The sequence below is a fragment of the Empidonax traillii genome, unplaced genomic scaffold, assembly GCF_003031625.1.
Source record: "Empidonax traillii isolate 1590-97213 ecotype Southwest subspecies unplaced genomic scaffold, ASM303162v1 scaffold242:size1152717, whole genome shotgun sequence".
NCBI lineage: Eukaryota > Metazoa > Chordata > Aves > Passeriformes > Tyrannidae > Empidonax > Empidonax traillii.
In genome coordinates, this window is record NW_020955435.1 from 15556 (window position 1) to 36473 (window position 20918).

The 20918-nt window shown below is 53.3% G+C and overlaps 1 protein-coding gene across 1 annotated transcript; it reads right to left on the minus strand.

Annotated features, from left to right (window-relative positions):
- Positions 1 to 11039: 11039 nt before the first annotated feature.
- LOC114059774 (protocadherin-10-like) lies at positions 11040 to 15991 on the minus strand. The gene is made up of 4 exons (XM_027888603.1): positions 12959 to 15991; positions 11728 to 11786; positions 11535 to 11623; positions 11040 to 11313 (listed from the first exon to the last, which is right to left on the minus strand). The coding sequence occupies exons 1-4, from the start codon at positions 15431 to 15433 to the stop codon at positions 11054 to 11056; spliced, it is 2883 nt and encodes a 960-aa protein (XP_027744404.1). The 5' UTR covers positions 15434 to 15991; the 3' UTR covers positions 11040 to 11053.
- Positions 15992 to 20918: the final 4927 nt, after the last annotated feature.

Here is a 20918-nt window from a genome sequence, read left to right on the forward strand (position 1 = left end):
AAATGCTCTGAGCTCCAGAAAAAGCCATCACCGACCTTTCAACAACACTACGTTCAATTTTAATGCATAAAATGGGCTTTTCTTTGCTCTGTAGGGAGAAGCACAAAAGCAGCAGGTTGTTTATCCTACTGAATAAACTAAATGCTGGTCTCCGAGGGATCTTATGCAAACCACTTACCTTGAAACACAACCCCACGGGAAAGTGAGCTATGAAGAGAGGCATGGTTAATGTTTTACATCTTCCAAGCAGCATCCGAGCGCCTGGCTCAGCCCCAGTTACCATCAGGTACCTCGGAAGGTAGGGGTTGCGGTTGTAATTAGGAATGTAGGAATCTCTTTTAAGGTAGCAGAGCATTTGGGGTTGGAGTTCAGTGAAGCGTGATATAGGGGTTAACCCTGGGGGCTGGAGGCTTAAATTAGGCCTTGAAGCTGAAGGTTAATTGTTAAAGTGAGAGTTTGGAGGGAAAGTGCATTTATTATTAGGATGCACTCCAGAGTGTAGCTTTAAAATAAAAATAGGCAATCATTTCTGCTCAGTGGTAAAAGGCACTTCACTTTCTGTGAATGCAGGTGAGAGACACTCTCAGCAATAACAGCAGAAGAATATTAAAGTCTGTTACATTTTTCATAGCCCCTGACATTTGCAATATAATTCCACTCCCTTGCCTTCATCACGCTCCCCATGCCAAACAGATTTAGTGCAGGGGGGAGTTTTCTTCATTTCAGCCTCTGTAAATAAAGTGAGAGAATTATGCAGTTGCAGGAAAAATAATTCCTTGCTATACAGCAATAGGGAATAGCTCCATGAAATGATGCCATGGAAAGGGGAATCAGGGTGTAAAAGCTGGAGAGGTTGTGTTAAGATGGCCAGAGAACACGATGAGAAGGGGGGTGTGGGCTATCAGAGACTGAACTCTTTGCAGTTTCAGGCAGAATCCATATAATACCTCGTACCCTCCATCCATAGCAATTTTATTTCCTGTCCATAGGTTCCTCTAACACCTCAGATTTCCTGAAATGTCCACCACAAAGGGCATGTGGGGAAATTCCCCCACTGGTCCAGGTTTCCTGATCAGACAATGACTTTTTTATCCAGTTTTCAGTATTCTGTCCATCTTTCTTCCTTCTTTGAGTAACAGCAGCAACAAATACTATCCCATGGCAGAAATTCTTAAATTCTATTAAATTAGGCAAATCCCTGCCCACAGTTTTTCCTTTCACTTTGCTGCACTGCAGCTGTGCAGGTCCTGAATGCCATCCCCTTTGTTCTTCCACAGACCTCCAAAATACTGACATCCTTCATGGGTTTCCTGGGCCAGGTCACAGAATAAAGCAGAGAATGAGCAAAACCTGCAACAGCAACAGAACTCCTTTCTTCGTCAATAAATGTCCTTCAGTCACTCACCACTTTGTGTCACTGACAAATTGTCGCCACAGTGAGTAAGTCTCATGCACATTCTAGGGGAAGGTTGTAATTACATGATCTGATGCTGTTTTGCTAATTTTCAGTCCTGATTTCTTCATTAATAAACTTGAGAAAAGGCTACAAATGTAGCCAAAATAGCAAAGTTGCAAAGTAGAACCTTGTGGCAAAATGAACAGTCAGAAACATTCACTTCCTAATTTTTTCTTTTTTTTTTTTTACATCACAATTTTCCTTGTGAGTGAAAGGCTCAGCTCTGTTGTTCCATCACTGAGGGACAGACACATCCATAAAGACCAAATGGAAGTCTCCTCTGAAAGACCAACCAGTCAAACACGCAGGAGAGAACTCAGCTGGGAACTTCAGCTCTCCCCAGAGAAAGGGTGTGTGGAAATGTTTGGGGAAGAGAGAAAGAGGTGAGGAACCAGGGCTCGTGGGGTAGCTATTCCAAGTAGGAAAAATTAGTTATCTGCAGACTCTGTTTCTGCCTGTATGGATTTCAAAACAGGCACTGGCAGTGATGAGTGTGCAGGGCCAGGCCCTGGGTGTTTTCCTTGTACAGTTCAATAGGAAGGCACAAGATTCCCTTGGCACAAATTTTCTGTATGGCACAAATCTGGTACAAACCTCTACCCACCTAGAAAGGGTTGAATTGTAAGTTATTCCAGAGGCTTGGGAAGTTTGGAAAACTTCTGGGACCAACTGGTCTTCTTCTACTTGTCTTAGGTCACACCACAGTCTCAGATAAAACTCCTCTCCCCCTCCCTCTCCCTCTCTCTCTCCCTCTCCTCTATGCCCAGATTTCCAGCTTTTAAGCTCAGGTGAATGATCCTGACACTCATGGAGACACTCTCCTCTGCTCAAGCAGAGCCAAAATTACAAGGTTGCCCAATATTTGCGATGGGAGACTGAAAATTCGGGTCAGTCAGCAGAGCTTGGCTGGTGTGCAACCAGTAAGAGGCATGGCTGGTGCAGGGCACATCCAGTTTGGTCGATAGCTGTGCAGGATATTGCCCTGGGCTATCTGCTGTATGCAAATGTGATGCAAATATTGAAGTGTCCAAATTGCCTCATCTCTCGCTGTGACCACAGCAACACATCTGTCCCTTTTGGCTTAAGGAAAAGAAAAAAACTGTGATCACAGAATCCCAGAGCAGTGTTTGGAAGAGATCTTTCGGACAGCAGCTCGTGTGTCATGTTGTGTACCCTCCCTCTGCTCAGAGCAGGTTACCCAGGACTGAATCCAGTCGGTGATTTTACTCCTCATGCTCGTTTCCCTGGGGTCAGCTTTTCAGCAATTGGCAGCTGGGAAAAAAAAAAAAAAAAAAAAAAAAAAAGGTGGATTTGCTTGAAGAACTTTGCTTGGTTTGTTTTGCTGGAGATGTGTCCGCATCATTCTTGTTTCAGAGGTCTTTCTGTGTGCGTGAGCTTAAAAATGTTCCCTGTCTTTGTCAAGCCTGCTGCTCTCTGCTCATCTTTAAGGCAACAACCAGCTGTGTGTGTGTGCCAAAAGATTTTACTGGGAAAAAAAACCACCATAAAGCAGCAAGCAATCCTGTTAAGCCAATGAATGACAGCGCCACAACCCCAGCCTTGAAAGCACTGAGAGCTGCATCCAGATTGATGCTTAATTTGCCACCGAAATAAATAAATAAATCAAGCCTTAAGCACCCTGAGGTTCATCAGGGAAACAAAAGCCAGTGCAGATTAGCAGACTCCTCACTTGTAACTCGGGGAAAAAAAATAACTGAAGCCTGACTCACAGTCTCAGCCTTTTTAACAAATCCAGATGTCACAGTCCACTGTATTTTGCAAACTGCAGAGTACCAGGGACTGCAGATTTCCATCAGCCACCATGGTTAGTCTTGCAGCATGGACACCTATCCCTGGTTTCTAGTTGGTCTTTTTTTAGTTTCCTCCACATTTTGGGCTCTTTTGGGCAGAGGCACACTCAGACGTGCCTCTCATGTCTCTGGTTTCTGCCCAGGGTCTTTGTCCAAAGGGTTCATTAGAAACCTGTAGCTTGAGGGATCCTGCAGCTGCTTTATTTGTTCTAAAGAACATCATACAACTCTGCTTTCCCAATTTTTTGCTAACACAAACTTCTTGTCAGGCTTAGCCCACAGCCTTGTTTACCACTTCTTTGCTTTCCCACTGAATGCCGGAAAGGAACCAGACACACAATCCTAATGAAAAGCTCGGCATGTAAAAGAGAGGATTTATATTTCACTTCTTGTCTTTGCTATTGGTTTTACAAGTGATTGCTCATCAGAAACCAATTACCCCAGAAAGGCTTGGGTTTGGGTCCCTACTGATGTTAGCAGGATGAATAGCCTCATTTACAATCTCTCAACTGGAAAACAAAAAGTAATGATAATAAAAAAAAAAAAAAAGTCTTTTCTAATTCTCTCTGCCTCCATTGTAATTCACAAGAAAATTAAACTAATAACTCTCTCTGTGAGCGTGTTATGCAGATGCCAGGAGTCAGGGATAAATGTATGAAACTATCCCAGGGAAAGTCCCCCGGGAAGGAACCTCTGAGCAGACAACTATTACTCCTTGCAACACTCAGAGCTTCTCCAGCAATGCAATCTGTGCAGAGGGGAGGCTGTTTCATTTTCTTCTCTTCTCCTTACCCCCTTTTTCAATTGAATTCCACTTGCAGGCAGCAAAAACTTCCACGATTTTTTTGCTGGGCTCATTTCCCACTCCATCTCCATTTCCCACCTGGGTATAGAAGCCCTTTATGAAAAAAATTCTCCATGCCAACAGAATCAAGTTTTTCAGAAGTGGCTCCCAGAGTGGTCTTCCTTCCTAATTCCTTCAGTAGACACACAGGAAGGCTTGGGGTCCCCTCTGTATTCCCAAGCTCTGTGCTTCAATTTGTCCCTGCAGCTCACATCCAAGTTTTTAATTTTATTTTCCAAAATAAGTTGTAACATTAAAGTGAAGTCTGTAACTTGTTCCTCGTGGTCTCCAAGGAAGGAGGAGCCTGAGTGATCCTCTGGTTCCTCTCTGCTAGTTCCTCCGTGGCAAGACTGGGAGTGTCTCGCTGGTCAGGCGTGATATCCCACTTGGATCCACCCTACTTTTTGGACACCACGACGCTGGACACAGGATGGCTCAGTAAGCACAAGCACATCAGACGGGATGGTTCTGCCCCTGTCGGGTGCTGGTGGTGTTGTGCATTGTGTGAATAACATGGAGGGGATACCATTTCACCAGGGATTTGGCAGTTTTCCAGCCAGATCTTCGTGGATCTTCGTGGATTCACAAGATGACTGAAAGTGAGGGGGATGCCTGGAAGTGATTGGGTCAACCTTCTGCTCAAAGCAGGGTTAGATTTGATCCAACTTTACTAAGAAGCCACAGCAGATACAAAATTGGGCCCAAAGAGAGGCAGAGAAAAGGGCCAGAGGGTGGACCCTGCAGTGACAGGAGGGGAGTGAAGTCTCTTCAGATACCAAAGGAACACGACCATCACGGTGTGTGACGTCTGACAGGCACTGAGGGAGCTAAATGGCTCATGCTATGTGGGACAACCAGCCATGAGGACTCTTGGGGAACATGGGAAAAGGATTCAGCCCCAGATGACCATGCTTGTGATGATCTCCTTACATGCTGGGGCAGCTGGCAGACTGTCTGGCAGGGGGAGATCAAGAGGAAGGAGTGGTTTAGGTAAGCAAATGGAATATAATATTGCATTTCCTGGAAGGAGGAGAAAATAAACTTCAGTTTTAGGAACTGGTTTCAGGATTACATTCCTAAAGCTTCAGTCTTCTAGGGGAGACTCAAAGCAAATGGTAAACCTGTTCCTCTGGTCTCTGATAAAATACCAGTGTCAGACAAGTGCTGGGCATGTAAGGCTTTGTCTCCACCAAATGATATTAGAGGAAGATCAAGGAGGAGAGTGAGGACAGGATGGATCCTACAGGTGGGATTGAACCCCAGGTTAAACTCCTTACATTTAGATCCCCGTGTGGATATGTTCCATCTGTACTCTGGGAAGCTTTGGAGATTTAGTCAATAGAGACTGAACAACTGCAGAGCAAGTATAGTGATACGTAAATCCTGGAGCCCTCAGCCTTCACCACTGGCAGTATGAAAAAAACCTTCCTGTTAGTTAAAGCACCAAGAATTACAGACATGGACTTAAGAGGAGACTCATCAAACGAACCAGGCTCCCCTGTGATGCTGCAGTCTAAACTAACCTCTGAATTTCAGACAGTCTCAGGCTGAAATAGCCCCTGTGTAGAGATCTGAGTTATTGTCTGCACCATGCAGAACTCCAGTGCTTTTCAGAGGAAGATTTGGATACAGAAATTGGGTGACTCATTGCAATAGAACAGAACAAATTCAGACAGCTCATCTTCTCTCTGGGTTCACATAACAATTTAACCCCAATTTTTTGATTTCCCATGCAGCCTGTTATCACAGAGTCTCTGCATCCCGGCCTAGCAGAAATCCTACTAATGCTCATGATAATTTTCTTGATTGATGGTTGCTTTTCCTGCTTCTTTTCCCTTTGTATGCTTTATTCTCTATGCAGGGAGAATGTATGATAAGATATTTCTGGAGCTATTTAATGATGTTTTCTGTTGTAGGCATTACTGAAATGGACAGATTTGATGTGAAGACTTCAGTGACCCTTCTGGGAATCTTCGCTCTTTCTTCATTTCTTCTGATGTATTTTTTTTCACCTGTTGTTGCAGATATTCGTAACAGTGAATTAAAGCAAATAGCTCATCAGAAATGCCTGCAGATCCTCTGGATGTATTTCTGATAGTTGACTGCACAAATGTTTTATTTTTCAATCCGTTTAACATGAACTTGTTTGCCCTGCTTCCCCAGCGCTGGAGAAACACTCTGAGTTCTGAATGCTGGAATAAAAATCGCCCCTATTGTTTAAAACATGCAAAAATGTATCATTTATTCAAATGTAAGTTTTGTAAGTCATTGAATTTCATGGGAGACGAATCATTAGTCAAAGTGCAGGCTGCACTAGGGGTCATATTTAATTTATTTTCAAAGCCTTCATTTGTGCTTTTTGGTCCAGCGTGTCATAAGTTATTCAATACACAAAGGTGTCTACTTATGTCTCACAGTAATTAAGCTGATTAAGTCATATTATCACTAACAAGAAGCATTAATTCCACTCGAGTGAGCGCTGCAAACAGAGCCAGTGACATTTCCACCACTTAGAGTGAAAACACATTATAGGCGAAGTGGGAAGCAAAAGCTTCTCTCAGCCCTGGCCTGTTCCTCCATCTGATCTCTGTGGAGGAGTTGGCAACTGATGTTTTCAGAGCAGTAAAAAAGGAAAAGGTGCAAAGGAGCAGAGCAAATTAACATGTGACAATAATGCAGAGGTTTCTCAGTGAGGCAGAGACTAAATTATTGTGATTGAAGCTAAAGGATGTTTATTTCTACAAAACATGTACTGAGATCAAAAAAGGAAACAGGAGGAAGGGATCCAGCTGGAAACAGCAGAGTGCTCTGTGTGGTGAGTCCAGGGAGATATTTAGGACATTGAGGCAATTTGAAAAGAAATCAGAATGGACTTTGCCCCAGTCTTGGCTAAATTAAGGCATATTTGTTCCAGCATCACCTTCAAGTGAGAAGAGGGAAGAGGGAAGAGGGCAGAGGGAAGAGGGAAGAGGGTAGAGGGAAGAGGGAAGAGGGAAGAGGGCAGAGGGCAGAGGGAAGAGGGAAGAGGGAAGAGGATCAATTTCTAGCATCTTTGGGGGCTGTAATTAACCACTGAGTGCCACAGACTGGGATAGATACAAAACCCTCAGAGGTCCACACACTGGTCCCTGTGGATTTTAGCTCTGTCCCGCTGATACTGAGCCTTCTGGAATCTCAAACCACCTATATCCATGGCTTTTCCCAGCCTGACCCAACTGCATTCAGAGTGCTGTGTCCCTGCTAAGGTTTCCTGGGGGGCTCACTGGCTGTTCCTTGGCTCTGTGCGTGGCAGACGGGAGTAGAGCTGAGCATCAGCCCCTCTGGGTCTTTCCCTCTGGTCTCTTTTCTACCTCTGGATTCATTTTGTCTCTCTGGGACACATTTTCAAGCCATTACAGAGATATAAGTAATGTTTCCATCCAAACAGTCTATTCAGCAGCAGCAAGGTTTGTGCTGGTGCCCAGAAGCTCCGTGTGCCTGCCCCACATGGCCTGAAGCGTTTTGCAGCCAACTGCACCACATGGCAGCTTTCCCGCTGTCCTAGAAGCAAATCTCAAGCTGGCTGGCAGGTCCCTGAAAGCCAAATTTGCCTCTGGATCTCCAAGAGAGCTGGAATGCATGAGAGGGGTATGTAGTGAGCGTTCTGCTGTGCAGATCTCCAAAGGAGCTCTCATGCCCATTGCATTACCAGGCTACAGAAACCAGCCAATGCTTGTCAGCTGTGCAGGAGTGTAAGCACACAGAGAGTTGTAAAAATAACTAGTTGTAGGGCAAAGACCTTGCATTTTTAATGAGATCCTGTCCCCGTGGGAGATCTTCAAAGGAGATCTCATCTATTAGATGGACGATTCTGACCAGACATGCCCTTTGAAGAGGGATAGTAGTGTGGTTGAATTAGATTTATGCAAGTGCTCTCTCCCCTGAAGCAAGTCCCTTTTTATTGTCCTTTTTGTCAATAGGGTGATTGAAATGAAAGATTGAAACTGAGCTCCTGTCAGCGCAGGTTTTCCTTCAACTAAGCAAAAGGGGATCCTTGGGGAATGTGGGGTGTTGGGGCCTGGGCTGGGCACTCTGTAGCTCAAAGCCCTTTAGGAAGAGGCCTGACCTGAACATGCAGACCTGGGGGTCAGCAAGAGGCACAGATGGGCCCCATGGGCTGAGGATGGTGAGGAGTGATGGAGACGAGGCAATTCACGGTTGAAGCTTGGTAGTAGGGGTTAAAAAAGCCAAGAAAACACACTGGGGAGTGACACACTCACAGGCAGGTGGCAAAACCAGTCCTCTTAGTTGCTCAACCCCACGATTTTCCAAAGACAGAGATGCAAAGTGGTACTTTCAAATGCCTGCGGTTTGGGGGGGTCAGTTCTGAGCTCCATTTGCCTTTGGGAAGCCACACCTGGGAACTTGGCACAAAACACTCTCTCCATGAGTTTGTTCTGGTCCTGGATGCCATGAGGCACTGGGTGCACTGGGTGCTTCTGCTATGTGAGCTGGAGCACAGCAAATGCCTTGGCTCTGCTGCAGAGGGGCTGTGGCTGAGCCCCCACAGGCTCACTGTAGAGGGGCTGCAGTCCTCTCCCAGTGCCTGACCAGCAGGGAAGATGCTGCCAGAGCTAATCTGAGGGGAGGGGGAGATGCTCTCTGCCCCGCAGGGAGTCAGGTCCATTTGATGCTTTTATTACTTCTTGAGGCTGTTATTAATCTTATTGTACCACTTTACATAATTCCCTTGTTCTTTTGAAGCAGTGGAACAGGCTAATGCTGTACAGAGGTCTCAGGCAGTGGCTGTTTGGGGTTCTTTTTTACCCTTAACACTCTCTAGAGACCCTTGAAGAATGCACTTGGCAGCATAAAATCCTTCATCCTGCTGTCTAATTGGGACAGGGAATATTTCATGTACCCGCAGTCAGGCAGATGTGAGCTGGGACTGAAGTCACCAGAAGCAGCCGGGTCCCTTTCATGTCCAAAGCACTGTCCTCCTGGGTCCACAACTCCCACGGGGTCCCTCTGAGTTCTCCCTGCCCCCCACTTCCACCGAAGAGCAAGTTGGCCACTTGTAGACAAGGACTTTTCTGGGTTAATCCCAAAAGCCGCATTGCAGCCTCCCCAAGCCACTCACCGAGCAAGGAGGGGGGTAAGAGAAGGACAGTCGTGGTGTGGCCACCTCAGGACTTCATCTGAAGGTGAACTGCTTCCCACATCAAGCCCAGAGTAATCCCCCCACCAGACACAGGCCTGCCTGTCCCCAGGGAGCCGGTCCCTACGCCTGGCACGCATCCAGGTTATCTCTGGCCCCAGAGGGAAGCTGGCGTGGGGTGAGCATCCAGAGTAAAGCTTAAAGGAAGCAGAGAAAGCAGAACAATAGCAACGAGACAACAGTGCCAGATCCAGCCCCTCTCCCCAGCAGCTCAAAGCCCTGTGTGCCCCTGCCTTGGTGCAAACCCCTCTCTACCCAAGCTGGGGCACAGAGCAAGGAGCTGTGTGACAATTCCACCTCCTTCCAGCCATGACCCCAAAGTACTCCTGAACCCCTAGGAGGAGAGAAGAGGCCCTTGAGCTCTCAGAATCCAGGGGAAGTGAATAAAATGAGCTTTTGGCATAAATGGATAAAATGCTGCTCCAGAACTCGGGAGGCCAGAGGGACACACGTATCTCCTGGAGCTGGGAGTGCTGCTCCAAGAGCTGTGAGCCATCCCTGCTGTCGTGTGCAGTTCAGGGACAGCCAGGAGCCAGGGTGAGCTATTAAAATACAATTTATTGGTACAAATCAGACATCATGAAACAAACTCAGTTTAGAAAGAGCTGTCATGTTCTGCACAGATGGGTTGGCGATGAACTGTCCCGTGACCGGAGCGATTGGCAATGGTGACAGACAGACTGGGTGGACAGGTGCAGGGAGAGCAAGGCAGGGAAGAGACTGTTCTGGGGCTGGAGTCCTGCCCTTGAGGGCCCCTGACAGCCAGCTAAAAGTCTTCAAAGAGAAGCAGGGCACAGTGGGAGAGGTCAGTCCTAGGCAGGAAGGGTCCCCAGTGCAGGGGTTCCTCCAGGCATTCAGAACTTGGGGAAAACAGAGATCCAAGTGAGAGCACAGGGAGGAGGGAAGAGGACAGTTACCTGTGCTGGGGCCACTCCAGTGGCTGGAAACTGTTTTTCATTCAGGTGATGTTGCCCTGGGCTAGAGAGTTGCCCAGCAGGGCCTCACCTTGTGCATCTCTCACTTGCTTAAGCTAACAGCTCTCCTGGCCATCCCATCCCTGTGTGTCCATGCTGTTCCCAGAACAAAGGCTGGCTCTGTCCTGGACATTGGTTGTGTCCTGGACTTTGGGTCTCCAGTCCTGCAAGTGTTTGGGTCAGGGTTTGAAGGGAAGCACCCATAAAGGCTGGGGTTTGCACTCACTGCCCAGAGCAGACAGACACCAGTGGCTGCTCTGGACATGCCACACATCCCACTGGATCTCAGGGACAGAGCAATGGTCACTGCCCCAGTGTGTGGGGTCAGGCTTGGCTGAACCAGGCTTGGTCTGCATACACTTTCCATGCCTCCTGGGACAGAGATACAGGCATGCAGCTCAGTACATTCACACAGCCAGACAAGACAAAGTGACAACGTTTACAGAGATGGACAGTCCCTAAGGGGACGTGGGAATGGGTAAACTCAAGGCAGATTTGCTTAAATCTGGTCATATGGACCCCAAACAGCACCTGCTGCCAACACAGCTCTGCAGGATGAGATGGGAGAAATGCCCCCTGCTGCACCCCCCACCCCCCCAAATCCCTATAATTTTCAACCTCTTGCTCCTTAAATCCTTTCCCCATGCTCTGGTGAGCCACTTTCCCAGCAGCCCTGCAGAATCCTGAGTGGTCCATACATGGAACTCTGTGCTGAGGGTGAACCTGGCAGCTGAAATAACGTGACAGATTCCCAGGATAGAGCCATCCAGGCTATTTCAGGTCATTGTTGATAACCACACTGTCATGCATGTCACAGTAAGTCGTCATCTTCTTCCTCTTGCCAAAGGTGGAGAAGCTGTTCTTGTTCTCCCGGCCTGGGAAGAGGGGCCCATCCTTGCTGGAAAGCAGGGTGGGGGTGCCGGGGATGTAGACGTTGTGCTGATAATCCAGGGCTGGGACGTGCCCTGGGTACAAAGGGTTGTACTGGGGGGTCCAGATGCTGTTGGGGCCTGCAGAAGCCTTCTGAAACTCTGGAGGAAAGATGAGTGTAAGACTGGCTCAGGGAGGCCCCATCCATGGCTCTGTGGGACAGTCACATCCAAGTCCCAGGATGAAAGTCCTGTGTCAACAACCTCCCTCCCAGAGCCTGGACATCCCTTCCACCTCACAAAACTCTACTTCTAGGAACAGGGGTGTGACCCCCCACCCACTGCACCTCTGGTCCTCCCAGCCCCGGTGTCCCAATACTAACCAGAGACAGGAGTCACCAGCGTGCACAGCCTCTCATGCTCCTTCTGGAGGGCTCTGCGGATTTCCCCCATGTCTTCCAGGCTCTGGGAGCTAAAGAGAAGAGATTTGTTCAAAGCTGTATTGGAGAAAACCTCCCCATCCCCACATCCCCCTTCCACCTACTCCTTCTGTTCCCACAGTGCTGGATTCAGTACCTTTTCAGGGTAGGTCTCTGCGTGCTTGGAGGCAGCCAGTCTGTGTTGGGCTGCTTGACCTGGAAAACACAGGGAAGGGCAAGGCTGCTTATTGGGACCCTCTGTCAGTCAGCCCAGCCCAGCCCTATCAGCACAAGCCTTCAGCAGCCAGGGATGCAGGACCCCATCTCCTCTTTCCCCACGCCCTTTGTGGAGATCCAAGCAGCGCTTTCCCATTTTTGGGAAACTGAGGCAGTGTTGAACCAGCCTTTTCCCTTCTGGACCTTCTTCACCCTCCTGAGACATTGGGGTTGTTTGAGGCTTGCTCTCTGACTCTGTGAGGTTTAAGTCTGTCCTTCTGGGGAGGGACAGGGCATTTTCCTGCTCCTGTGAATTTTTAAAAACCTCTTTTTGCAGGTGCAATGGTGACTTAGCCCAGGTCTGAGGCACCAAATAATGAGAGGTGCAGAAACTGGCTGCATGCCCGATGTCCCAGGAGGATTGCAAAAACTAGGGGGAAATCCCGTTAAAGGAAGACAGTCCAGGAGTGCAAGGAGACGTGGAGAGAAAGTCTTGGCAGAGAGTCTTGGGCTCTCTTCGAAAGGGCTGGTTTATTAAAACTCAAACATAAGTGGATTAGACGCCTCATCACTCTCCATCCTTGTAATCGTGTTTCGGAAAGAATCTTTCACCAGGAAAATTAGGCATTCCTTATTGCAATACCTAACAAATGTTGACATCAAAATCCCACCCCTAAGACCCTTCTCCCTCCCTGCCCGCTGGCACAGCCCGGAACAGCGGCCAGGCCTGGGACAAGAGCAGTGCCAGGAGGACAGGGACCAGCCCCGGGTGCAGCAGCGGGACCCTGCGGAGCTTCCACGGGGGAAGAGGAGCAGAGCTGAAGCTCAGGCTGTCCCGGTGTGAATTGCTCACCCACAGGGAGGAGAAGCCACCCCCATCTTCCCACCTCCCCCGGGGCACCGGAGCATCTCTGTTGCCTCTAATGGGTACAAAAGGCGGTGGGAGGGGATTTCCTCTCGCCTCAGCCGCGCCTGGCGCTCCCCCGGTAATTAGACCCATCGGGAAGCTCGGTAGAGTTCCCGCTGCCTGACGGCTCCTAATTCCCGCACTGATCAAAGGCTCCGGTTATTCTCTGGGAGAAGCCTTGTCTGATTTCTCCCGTGGCAGAGGCTGAGGGAGGGGCTGGGGTGACCCGCGGAGCACCGGTAAGTACCGCTGAGCACGGTGTTACCTCCTTGGAGACCTGGAGATGCTGCTCCGGCCGGGACCGCTTCCCAGGATCCTTCTCGTTGTTTCGTGGGGGGCTGCAGGGTTTGAGGAACATGAAGTCGCTCTGAGCAGACTCAGGACCGAGGCAGACCTTGTAGCAGTAGCCCGGGGGGCCGCCTGCAGGCACGTCAAGGCAGGTGGCAGCCGCGGTCCCTGCGGGGGGCTGTGCCGTCAGGTTGGAAGTCTTCAGGCCATCAGAGGACGGTCTGGAGCCAGGGCAGCAGTGGCAGCGGGGCGTGGAGCAGCTGTCACCTTGGCGGGAATGCCGCTCCCCGCGGCAGCGAATGGCAGTAAGGATGAGGATGGCAAGGAGGAAGGTGAAGGAGATGGAGCCCAGGGAGACGAGGAGGTAGAGGGTGAGTGGGGAGGATGAGGAGACCTCTGGGGGGAGGCTGAACTCGCTGAAGTCAGAGAGAGTCTGAGGCATGGTCTCCACCACGGAAAGAAGGAGGGACACGGTGGCAGAGAGGGCTGGCTGCCCACCGTCCCGCACCTGCACCACCAGCCGCTGCCGGGCTGAGTCCTGCTCCAGGAAGGAGCGGAGGGTGCGCAGCTCACCAGTGTCTGGTGCCACGCTGAAGAGGGTGAAGTCAGTGGCCTGAAGGAGCTGGTAGGAGAGGCGAGAGTTCAGCCCCGCGTCCGCATCCACAGCTGACACCGTGCCCACCAGGTAGCCGGGCCTGGCTGATCGTGGCACCAGCTCGGTGGCCACGGAGCCGTTGTGTGGCAGCGGGGAAACGATGACCGGAGCGTTGTCGTTCTGGTCCAACACAAAGATGTGGACGGTGACGTTGGCACTCAGTGGGGGGAAACCCGCATCCTGTGCTTGCACCTGGATCTGGAAGCTGCGGATCTGCTCATAGTCGAGGGAGCGCAGGGCATACATGTGCCCACTGTCTGAGTTGATAGACACATAGGTGCCCACAGGCATGCCATGGATGTGCCCATCGGCAATGGAGTAGGACAGGTAGGCGTTCTGTTGGCAGTCAGGGTCCAGTGCGCTGACAGAGCAGATGGAGGCACCCGGCGCGTTGTTCTCCATCACGTAGACACTGTAGGAAGGCTGGAGGAAGCGTGGGGCATTGTCATTTACATCAGATACCGGTACAGTGAGGGTGCTGCGGGTCAGCAGGGAGGGCGAACCCATGTCCCGCGCCGTGATGCTCACGTTGTACTCGGGCACGACCTCCCGGTCCAGCGCCTGCGTGGTGACCAGCGTGTAGTAGTTGCGGAAGGAGGAGCGGAGCTCGAAGGGTACATTGGGGCCAACCTCGCAGCTCACACGCCCGTTGTCCCCAGAATCCCGGTCCAGAACGCTGATGACGGCGATGACAGTGCCAGGAGGGGCGTCCTCCAGCACGGGTGTGGACACGGAGGTGAGGGTCACCTCTGGCGCATTGTCGTTGACGTCGAGGAGGTGCACAAGCACCCGGCAGTGAACGGCCACTGCTGAGGGTCCACGGTCCTTGGCTTGCACATAGAGCTCATGGAGACTGGCCCGCTCATAGTCCAGGCGGCCCTTCAGCAGCACCTGCCCGCTGCGGGGCTCTATGTGGAAGAGCTCCCGCACACGTGGCGGGGCGTGTCCACTGAAGGAGTACTCGATCTCCCCGTTCGGGCCCTCGTCTAGGTCCGTGGCATTGAGCTGGATGACCAGCGTGCCGGCGGGGGCATCCTCAGGAAGGCTCACGCCGTACGAGGGCTGGTCGAAGGCAGGCACGTTGTCGTTGGCATCCAGCACGGTGACGAGGATGTGCGCGGTGCCCGAGCGCTCGGGGACGCCGCCGTCCAGAGCCGTGAGCAGCACCCGGTGCAGGCGCTGCTGCTCGCGGTCCAGGGCGCGCTCCAGCACCAGCTCCGCGAACTTGCTGGCGTCACTGCGCGTCTGCACCTCGAGGGAGAAGAAGCTGTTGGGGCTGAGGCGGTAGGTGTGCACGGAGTTGGTGCCCACGTCGGGATCCTGGGCACTCTCCAGCGGGAAGCGGGCACCGAGCACGGCGGACTCGGCCACCTCCAGCACGTACTCCTGCCAGGGGAAGGTGGGCGCGTGGTCGTTGATGTCCAGCACCTCCACCTCGACACGGTAGAGCTCCAGCGGGCTCTCGACGAGGAGCTGCAGGTGGAGCAGGCAGGTCCCCCCGGCCTCGCACACCTCCTCCCGGTCAATCCGCTCGTTCACGAAGAGGATCCCGTTCTCCAGGTTCACCTCTAGGTGCTGCCTGGCCCCGGCCCGTGACACGATGCGAAAGCGCCGCGCTGACAGGGTGGACACGTCCAGCCCCAGGTCCTCGCCCAGGTTGGCCACGAAGGCTCCGTGCTCCAGCTCCTCCGGCACGGCGTAGCGCAGCTGCCCGTCCGCCGGGGGCCCGGACAGCAGGAGGAAGAGGAGGGAGCGGAGAAGGAACTGCCCCAGCCTGGAGCCTACCCCGGCCCCCATGGCCCCGCAGCGCTCCCGGGGACGCGGATTCGCACCCGCGCCGCCGCCTCGTCTTCTCTCGCCCCTTGCACTTCCAAAGAGTTTCGGGCTCCCCGGGGCGGAGGGGGAGGGCCCTGCCCGGAGCTGGGGGGCCGAGCCGCGGCCACCAGCGGCCACTTAACCCTTTCCCCGCTGGCCCCGGCGAGGGGCTGCAATCCGGGTGCCGATGCCACAGCAGAACCTGTTTACCAGAGCCGGACGCACCTGGGGAGGAGACCAGCTCCGAGGAGATCGCGTTAACGGCGGTGGGAGCTCAGGCGAGACCGATCGCTGCCCGGGGCACCGGTATTACCCCACAGATGCTGTGCTCGTCCCCGCGGTAGATTAAGAGGAGCCCGGATCGCGGCGGCTGCCAAATCCCCCGGCCGCGTCCCCCGCCGTGCCGGTCCTAACCTTTACCAGATGGTTAAGCCCCTCCAGACTTGATTACATTTCCCTACACACCGTTTTCCTTGTAATGCGGAGTTTTTAATTACCGGAGCAGGGGGGATTACAGCCCTGGATAAAGCTGAGCCCATCAGCGCGGAGGCACAGAGACCCCCCCGTTCCCTGCCTGCTCCCACCCCCGACACCCCGCTTGCCCACAGCCCCGCGCCCCTAATCCCGCTCCCCCACCGGCCACGACAATGTCAGCCCCCTCGGGCTCTCCGGGGCACGATCCCGCCGGAGACCCCAGGACTTGCCCCCCCCGACCCCCAGCGGTCCCCCCACCTCGGGCACAAACTTTCCGCCCCCCCGCAGAAGGTGAGTGGGAGGCGGGAGTGGAGCGAGCCGCGGGTCCCCCGCCGGTCCCCGGAGTGCGACAGACGGTGCCCCCTGCGCCCCCCTCTCCCCTCCCCGCCCCAGTACCGCTCACGGTCCCTCCGCTGGCCGATCCGTTCTCCCCGCAGACCCGTCTCCAGCCGCCGCCTCGCCCGGGCAGCTCCGCGCGTCGCCTCCCACCGGCGCCGTCCCCGGGGTCGCTCGGTAACGGGACGGGGCGGCCGCTGCCCCCGCCCCGCGTCTGCTCAGGGTGCGGATAATCCCCTAACGATCTAGTTAAGGGCTCGGCGGGGTTCGCAGCGGCTTTAGCCGGGCACTGATATTTCACCGCCTTTGTCTCTGCCTCCCGGTCCCCGGTGGGAAAGCAATCGCCGGCCCCAACCGCTCCCCCCACCCCACTCCCCGCGGGGACCCGCGTGGGAGGCAGGATCCAGGGACGACCGGGAGACCGGAGGAGGAAGGAGGTGGCAGGGCTGGAGGGGTTTGTCGGGCTGGGGAAAGGGGATTTGGTGCCTGGGAACGCAGAGGGACCCACTCGGGACGAGCCACGCTCGTGGGGCCGCCGGTCGGGGAGAGGCGCGGGCAGGGGCGGGCAGGTGGAAGAAGCGGCGCGGCTGGGGCACGCGTGGGCTCGGGCCGCTCACGGGTGGAATCGGACGGCTCCCGGTAAGTGAAGCCTAGGCTGCATCGAAAGCTCCAGTCACTGCCAGCCTGTCCCCCGCACCACCTCCCACGCCGGGGCCACCCCTGGCGCCGTAGCTGACACCCCCTGCCCCGATCTGCTTCTCTCTCATCCCCCACAACGCGCGATCCCCCCAACCCCGCCCTCCATCACTGCCCAGCCCTCCCGGGGCTGGGATCGCCGAGGTGGGGTGCAGGGGGTAGTGCTCCTCGGGGAGCCCCCCGAGGGCTGCTCAGGCCAGAGGGAGATTGGGAGGTGAGGGTGGAACTGTACACTGAGATTTTCAGGGGTGTTATTTCACTCCTGACAGTCCTTCCCCACCTCCTACCAAGTGCATTTTGCAAAATCCTTGAAGCGGCTCTTGGTCCTATTGTTTGATTTAGATTAAAATATTCACCATCACTGCACGCCCCCACAGGTGCACTGGCGGGATCCGAACCCTCCCAGCTCTCTGCCCGATCCTTCCTACCCTTCTCCAGCTCTGTTCGGTGGTGGACCCTCCTCGCCCCCACCCCCCACCCCCCCCCTCAGCGCTTCATCGCAGCTTCCTTGCCAGGGGCGGGGGGAATGGGTATCGTATCCCCTCCTTGCTTTCCCCCCCTAAGGGAGGTCACAGGATTGTCCCATCCTGCTCCTTTTCCTTATCTCCCCAACCTTTAGGGTCTCTTCCTGCCCCCTTCCCAGCCCCCACAGTTCTAGTGGACCAAGGTCAAAAACGTGTGGGGGCTTGGGAGGAGGTACAGACTTGTTCTGTGGATCCCTTTCCTGAAGGAAATGGCACAGGCTGGGAGTGCTGCAGAGGGACAGGGGATCCAAAAAAGAGCCCTGTTTGGGAGGGCAGAGAAGGGTGAGCAGCGGGATGGAGTGAATGGAATGGGTACAGTGTAGTACCCCCACCTAACACCCCACTTCATGTCCTGCAGATTTTAAGGCCCCTCTTGTGGTGCAGGGGTGTGTTCAGCTGCCAGCCCTGCTCTCTTGGGGTAAGGAATCCGGACGCAGCTAGGAGCTCGGTTTTGGAAGATGCTGGAAGCTAGAGGGGGGATGTCTCTCTGAGAAGCCTTGGCACGGGCGGATGGGTGGCCAGTTGCCGCAGGTCAGCACTGACGTGTCTTGGCAAGGCCACCCGGAGAGATCAGGGTGCGATGCAGCAGGATACGCCGCAGGTTGAGCTGCCTTGGAAAAGCCACGCAGAGAGCAGGGTTGGGGGGGGACCATCACCCAGCTCCCTGGGGGAACCAAACCTTGCCCAGCCACCACTGTCACTCCGTTCTCCCGCCCGCTGCGTTCCGGGGCAGCGCAAGGGGCTGCAAGAAACACTGTCCCTGCCAGACCACACAGCCCTTCCCCCAGCTCCCCGGGGCTCCCGTCTGCCCAGCCGTGCATGTGGCTTCACTGCGCCCTTCTCGCTCCAAGCGGGAGCAGTTATAGTTTGTGGTGCCCAGGAGGGCAACCGTGGTGGGAGGGGGGGGGGGTCTCCCGGTGGGAATGAGAGCAGCCCCGGCCCCGCGGCTGGGAAGTCACTCCGGGGTTGCTTCTGCAGGGTCGGGTGCTGGTGGGGGGTTTGATCTCTGAAGCCACAGCGCTCCGTGCAGCAGGATGCCCTACTCAGTGCTCCTTCCCCTCCAAACCTTGGTTCCCCCCTCGGGAGGAAAGCCCATGCCCTGGAGGGGATGGTGGCTGTCTTGGGGAGTTTGTCAGGGCTGGTGGGCACTCTGCCTGCCCTTGGGTGCTGGGATGCAAGATGTGAAACATGCCCATCTCCTTTCAGAGGCGCACGGGATGAGAAGCTAGGGGCATGAGCTGGAGAAAGGAAATTCTTATTATGGAAAAAATCTTCTCTGTGAGGGTGATAAAACACTGTCACAGGGACCAGAATGGGGCAGGGATTGACATCTTGGAGATCCTCCTGATCTCTAGCTCTGAGCAGAGATGTGCCAGGGACCTCCAGAGGTCCCCGTGTAACAAAGCTCTGGTGTAATTCAGAAAGTCCCAATCTGTATCAACCCACGCTGAGTAGAGGTGAAGAGGTCACCAAGGCAAGGGAGATCACTGCCCAAGAGCCCAGGCTCTGAGAGTGCAGGTCCATGTTTGTCAGGAGCCATTTCTCTTCACAAACCCCACGCACAGAGCTGAATGGAGCAATGAAGGACGCTGGGGGCTCCATTCCCACTGGAAATCCCTTGTCCATGTGCTCTGGCCTGCGGGGTAATGGAGCTGCTCAGCACCCTCCTCTTCCCCAGCAGCAGTGCAGGGAGACCTTTTGCACTAGACAGGATGTGTTCATGAAGACCTGTGTGGTTTGTAGGTGAGAAGATGTAGCTGAGGTGACCAACTCAAGGGTCACTGCTGGTAGAGGACACTGGATTCTTTTGGAACAACTCCCCCCAATCCCTCTGCCTGGGACAGATGGCAGCTGAGACACAGGCTCAGCTCCAAGTGCACCCTCTGTAGCCATCACCTATTTCTAAGCATTTTCAGGACAAGGGGACATGGGGCCCATTCCTGCTCAGCCTCTGGGGGAGGCAGTTCTGGCTCCCTGTAAGACCCAGACTTCAGGGGCAGCTCAGGAAGCCAGTGTGTCCCCTCCTGCTCCAGAGGAGGGGAATTTCTTGCAAGCCCAAGCTGCAAAGGGAGCTGCTCTAACGGCTGCTGTCTTGTTGATCTTGAAATAAGAGACCTGGGACCCAAAGCAAAAGAAAAATATGTCCCCATTATCCTGAGAGCTGGGACTCATGTTGCCCTGGGCATCCTCTTAGAAGGTCTCCCTGAAATGTCCTAAGGGAATGTCTCTTCTCTGCTGAGAAGGATGGAGAAGGAAGGGGAGAACAGTGGGCAGGAAATTAAAGGTAAGCAAGAGTGAAATGATTGCATGAGGGAAGAGCAGAGGCTCTGGGAGAGAGGAGGTGTCACCTCTCCTCTGTCAGGCACCAGTGTGACTGATCTTGGAGTATTACTCACAGTACCTGTGCCCAAAGTTTTGAAAGAAGATTAAAAAACTGATTCAAGGCTTGGAAAAATACCTTTCAGGGAGAATTGTGCGTGAAACTGCCTGAATTCTGCGCAAACCCAAAAAAGGTGTGATGGTAAAGCCAGGCAGGTGTCACAAGGAGGAAGGCTGGGGACAACAGAACAGTCTTAGGAATGTAGAGCCATGGCTTCAGCCTGACATCTCCAGGTATTGGGCAGTGAGAGAGAACTAAACTGCCAGGATTGTTGATGGTGGCCATGTCTTTTGGTGTCTGCAGATCTGTGTGGAACAAAAGATTCCCAAGTTCCCCAGTGTATCTTGATAAAATGGGAAGACTGGCCCCATGGAGAGGGGTTCTAATTGACCTCAGCTCCTTCAGCAGAGAAATCACTGCAGCTCTCCCCTCTGTGTGAGTGATTCCACAAGAAATTTGACCTGCTCTTTCCTGAGAATGAGGTCCTTTAGCCACAAGGGAGTACTTTGCCAGCTCCCAGAGTAAAGGACTACAACCCTAATACAGCCCTAACACAACCCTTACAGCTTTCCTTGGCAGAGCTCATGATCCTGAAACCTCCCCTCTCCTCCCTCTCCTCGGGCAACATGCTAAAGAGCAGCTGGAAAAGTTGCAGCTGGGACCTCACTGAGGGGGCCAAGGGGCAGAAGTTGGACTGGATGTTTCCTTGTCCTCTCCACACACACATCTTGCATCAACACCCGGACAACATCCCAGTGCCTGCAGTCCATGTTGGAGTCCCACATCCCTGGGATAAGTTGGTGGTTTCAGAAGGGAAAGGCAGGAAAAAGGAAAAGGTTTCCTTTGTCCCTATTTCTAGGTTTTAGCCATCTGATTCTACGGAGACATCCTGGATCTCTGGAGTAAAAATTCTAATTCTTCCAGTCCTGGACAGATATGGCAGTGTTTCCTGCTTCCCTGCCCCTCCTTTCACTTCAGTTCTCTGTCCCCATTCCCAGGATACGGACCACCTCTACCTTCCCACTCTCTCCTGGCCCCTATCAGGGACTGTGTGTCC